Source organism: Alosa pseudoharengus, unplaced genomic scaffold (genome assembly GCF_046254945.1).
Source record: "Alosa pseudoharengus isolate Yale_2024_CS ecotype anadromous, Long Island Sound unplaced genomic scaffold, YU_APseudo_1.1 YU_APseudo_1.1_scf_14, whole genome shotgun sequence".
Lineage (NCBI taxonomy): Eukaryota > Metazoa > Chordata > Actinopteri > Clupeiformes > Clupeidae > Alosa > Alosa pseudoharengus.
Window position 1 is genome coordinate 19,661,577 of NW_027468609.1, and position 5,000 is coordinate 19,666,576.

At 46.0% G+C, this 5,000-nt stretch overlaps 1 protein-coding gene across 2 annotated transcripts in view; it reads right to left on the minus strand.

Moving 5' to 3' along the window:
• Positions 1 to 5,000, minus strand: part of golga2 (golgin A2) — a 30,015-nt gene that overhangs the window by 7,600 nt on the left and 17,415 nt on the right. For both annotated transcript variants that reach the window (XM_076284081.1, XM_076284080.1), the window contains 4 exons: positions 4,509 to 4,727; positions 4,077 to 4,190; positions 2,247 to 2,471; positions 1,534 to 1,633 (listed from right to left, as the gene is read on the minus strand). In XM_076284081.1, the coding sequence (XP_076140196.1) occupies positions 1,534 to 1,633; positions 2,247 to 2,471; positions 4,077 to 4,190; positions 4,509 to 4,727 (658 nt within the window). The remainder of the gene's footprint in view (positions 1 to 1,533; positions 1,634 to 2,246; positions 2,472 to 4,076; positions 4,191 to 4,508; positions 4,728 to 5,000) is intronic.

A 5,000-nucleotide genomic window follows, 5' to 3' on the forward strand; every position in this document is an offset into this window, starting at 1 on the left:
AGGCAGAAAGGGCTAACATATTTCTCTGTAACATTTCCAAAATCCAAGTGAACAAAACAATATACAAATCAGAAGTATCTACTGATATATTTCTCTGCTGAGTTTGTTCCTACTATTTGCCACTTGCCGTGCCACTAAGACAAGCTGAGAAGGGCGCATCATGAATAAATATATTAGCCTATAGGCTACTGTAAACGTTGGCTAACATTGCCTACCTAGCAATGCTGTCTATGCAAATGCAATATGTCCAAAGGTAATCTACGGTAGGCGACTACATCAGGCTACTGCTGATGTCTCCGCATTGAGGGGCAGCTGTCTGCACTGTCTAAAACGTATTTAACTTAAGCCCACAGAGGACAATATTTACATAGTATTAAAAATACAAATATAATAATGGTGATGGATGTAAGGAGTTGGCTGTAAGTTTAGCCTAGGCTATTTATCCTATGTAGCCACTCCTGCGCTGACTACTTCTCAGTCTCATTCTCTTCTCGTTTTCTGACCATGTCAACACGGAGCAACGAAAATAAGGGAGATTTTCCGGGTTACTCACCCAAAATACAGGGAAATTTTAACATTCGTCTTTCTGTTGCTATCCCTCTGCTGAGAGCAATAATTCGTAGGCCTACTACAAAACTGCTGCACTAATTAAACGAGGTGTGAAGCTAGGTCTAATGAGATTGGCGTCAAATCGTGCTCTCTCCTAACCAGCTCTCTCCCACACTGTTCTGATCACTCTAAGGTCGCCTTCAGGCAAGGAAAATGATGCTTTAAAAAAATTTTCGCTGGAAGGACAGGGGGTAGGCTACAGGACAACAGTACAGAGACGGCCAAGTCTGATGGGGCTAATGTTATGAAAGTAATAAAATATGGGATATTTTACGGGAAAATATTAAAACAGGAAGACAGCTGGAAAAAAGTTGAAAAGGTATGTTTCTGACAGTGGGTGACTCTAGGGCTCTTTGCTGATGTTATACGGCCTGTATTGCTGTTGTTAGAACGGCCTGTAGCCTAGGCCTATTGCACAACATAGGCCTACCATCACGTTAAATTTTGTACAAATAAATAAATAGCCAACAGCGATCATACCGGCGCTGTCGCACTTGTATGCTGCATTAAATAGACCCGCCTATGCATTTTCTATATCAACAAAATGGCCGCTGCGAACGTTATTACCTGATTATTACGTAGATCGAATATGCCTAATACCGGAAGTGTGTGTTCTATCCCATATAAGGATGTGTGTCCCACCCCGTATAAGCAAAGTCCTTTAAGGCAAGTCCCCACACTCAGCGGCCATCCTGCAACCCCACTTTGGGCAGCTATTTTCCTATTCAAGTGAATGGGGAAGCATACAGGCAGGGGCGGGATATGTGTAGAGACTACTGCCATCTTGCCGTTACTAACTAACCCCATGAATTTCTATGGGGGATTCTTTGAGTGCTGCGTCACCTCATTAGAAAGTCTCTGGTATAAGGATGTGTGTCGTACCCCATAACGGTGTCCTAGCCCGGAAGTGGATGTGTGTCCTACCTTGGTCTCTGGAGGTGGAGGTCAACGCCGAGCCGTTGAGCAGGTCCTGCACCTCCGACTTCAGCTGCTCGTTATCTCTGGCCAGCCGGGTCAGCTTCTCCTGAAGGATGGAGGAACACAGTGAGGACGGATGGGCAGAAAGGAGGAAGTGTCACTGTCTGGCTAGTGCACATTTTTTTCAGCAAAATGATCATAGCCACTGTTCAAATAACAAACTCTTCACAGAACCCTGAAGGAACTATTTTATTTCAGCAGTTCCTTCGGCAAACTGCTTAATCCAGAGGGCAAAGTCACCTATTCAGAGGTTATTAATGCACCAGTCTGCTGTACTTTTCTCTCTCAAGTTAAACATCAGGAGCTCCAGCATAAATAGGCTTTAAAAAAAACTCCCTCACCAGACACACACACACACACACACACACACACAGCTGGATGTGAGCAAACTTACAAAATTAGAGAAAAAATCATGAATGGAAGCAAACAGGATAACAAAAAGATAATAATAACAGGTGCACAGCAGAGCAGAAAAGAGAAGCTAGAATAGAATAGAATAGAATGGGGTAAGATAGAGGAGGAAGAGGAGATGGAATAAATAAAAAGGAGACAGAGAAGAGAAAGTGAAGAGGAGAAGAGAAGAGGAAGAGTAGAGGAGGTAGAGCAGGAGGAAGAGAAGACATGGGAAGAAAAGAGGAGGAGAGCATTGGTGCTCTGACCTGTGTGTCCTGCAGCTGCTGGTGGCTCTGCTGAAGCTGCACCTGGCCCTGCACCTGCTCGTGCTGCAGTCGGTCCATGAGCTGCGCCTGCTGGAGCACTCGCTTGTGCAGCTCCTCGCGTTCGCCCACTAGCTGCTGGTAGCCGCTCGAGTACTGCTGCAGGTGCGCCGCGTACTGGTCCCGCTGCTCACACACCGACAACACCTCCGCGCTGCGCTCCTCAAGCTGATGAGAAGAGACAGAGTCAACACAGGAGTCTCACACTCACACACACACACACACACACTCACACACACACACACAGATGACAACTCCGCGCTACGCTCCTCAAACTGACCGGCAGAGACAGAGTCAACATAGGAGTCTCTCTCACACTCACACACACACACACACAGATGACAACTCCGCGCTACGCTCCTGAAACTGACAGGCAGAGACGGAGTCCACACAGGAGTCTCGGAATACACACACACACACGGATACACACACACACACACACACGGATACACACACACACACGGATATGCGTATATCCTATAGACCAGATGTGTGAGGCAAACACGTCTTAGCTTTTTGTCTGGTACAGTAAATAGAAATACGTATATTTTAGGCGAAAACGTCAACAATTGTTTTCTTATAGTTTTTCAAAGGTTTTGCGCCCACACTAGAGCATAGCAACACCAGAGTTGCTACGCCAAGTGTTTGTTGTTGGTGATGTTTAGAACATAAACCATTATCCAGTGTTATCCATTAACCAGTGTTATGGCAACCACACATAAGACTTTCAAATGTATTCACCAAGAAACTGTTTTCGAAAAGTACTGTGTTCGGTGTCAGAATACACGATTTTATTATACGGCTCTTCACAATGCTAGTAGAATGCTCCATTGACTTGAATGGGATTTCCCAACGTTCTACAGTAAAATATTTTCATGTAATTACCGCTGCAAACATATAATTACCGATGTCAATGGCAACGGGTTTTGTGCTGCTGATTTAAGTTTTTCATATCACTCCGCAAGTAGTCCGGTCACTTCTTGCATTGGAACTTCATTCAAAAGTGAAAGCAGACGGTTGATCAGCTGTGTTTTAAAGAATGTTTGATTCAAGGTCAGCGTGTTTTGCAAACTATTTTTCTCAGCAAAGGCCACGACGAAACGGTAACAAATAAGTGTAAAGAGACATATCGTGGAGTTAATTTTTTCGTTTTGGCAAGTAGCCGTATAATAAGCGGGATAATGTATAGAACGCCGGTCATTTTGGGAAAATAAGTCCCTTCAGGGCGAAACAAGACCCCTCCGCTGGCGAGTCGGGGTCCGGTTCGCCCTGTCGGGACTTATTTTCCCAATAATGACCGGCGTTCTATAAATTATCCCTTACTTAATGTGGACACAAGAGAGTAATAATTATGTAATAAAGTGGGCATCACCCGGGTTCTAGCACGTCGGTGCTCACGGAGTAGGACCACAGAATCAGCAGCAGGTCTTGGGCCACTTGAAAACACTGAACCCAGAGAAGGACCCGAGCACACGAATACTTGAAACGAGCTTTAATGGTGCTGGTGACTACCGTTTCGATGTGGACAGCGTCTTCATCAGAGTCAAAATCTGTGAGCCCTTGAAGTGGCCCAAGACCTGCTGCAGTAACAATTATGTGTTTATTTGGACAGGACCTACGGTGTATGGTGGTGCTATTGCTCATTTATATTACAAAGGTTTTGGAATGCTATGCTGAATGTTCATACTAGAGTCAGTTTGGGTGTCATAGGGTGCCATGGTCTAGTGAGCGAGGCTCGTGGGCCCTGTGGTGCAGCAGCGCGAGGGGCCCCACCTGTTCTTTGCCGTTGTGCAGGTCCTCCTGCAGCTGACCCATGCGGCGGGCCAGCTCCTTCTTCACGTGCAGCTCCGACTGCAGGGCGCTGGTCAGCTCCATGTTCTCATTGGTCTGGGGGACAGAGAAGGGATAGGCTACGCTACTACCACTGACCAATAGTGACCAGTGTTCATTTGGCTTTGGTCAATTGACCCAACACGATTATGAAATACAAATCATCCTGTCACACACACACACACACACACACACACACACACACACACACACACACACACAGGGTACTTTAGCTTCTAACTTCACACACACACACACACACACACACACAAAGGTTTTCTGACCAGCTTGTAAAAGCCACTCTGCAGCTCAGCGAGCTGGTCCTTGAGTTCTCTCTAAACACATACATACACACACACACACACAGAAACTGACCAACTTGACGAAGCCGTTCTGCAGCTCAGCCAGCTGGTCCTTGAGCTCGCGGTTCTGGGCAAGGGCCCGGCTGATGGTGGCCTTGTCACTCTGCGCGTCCTCCAGGACGCGCCGCCGGTCGTGCACCTCCTCAGCCGACCGCTGTGTCTCCCGCTCCAGCTCCTCCATACGCGTCTCCTGTTCCTGGCACAGCCGAGACAGCTGCTCGTTGTCCCGCACCTACTCACACACACACACACACACACACACACAAACACACACACACACACACACACACACACACACACACACACCAAGGTTCGCACACATTGTCCATTTCAAATTTCCATACTCAGATTTTCAGTCTCTGCGGTAGATTGCCCTGACTATATTTGTACTTTTTTAATTATTATTTATTTATTTTTATTCTGATCTGAAGTCTTTTGTATAACCAAAGCTAATTTCTGATGATACAAAATCTATTTGCTAATTTAATATCACGATTAAGATCCT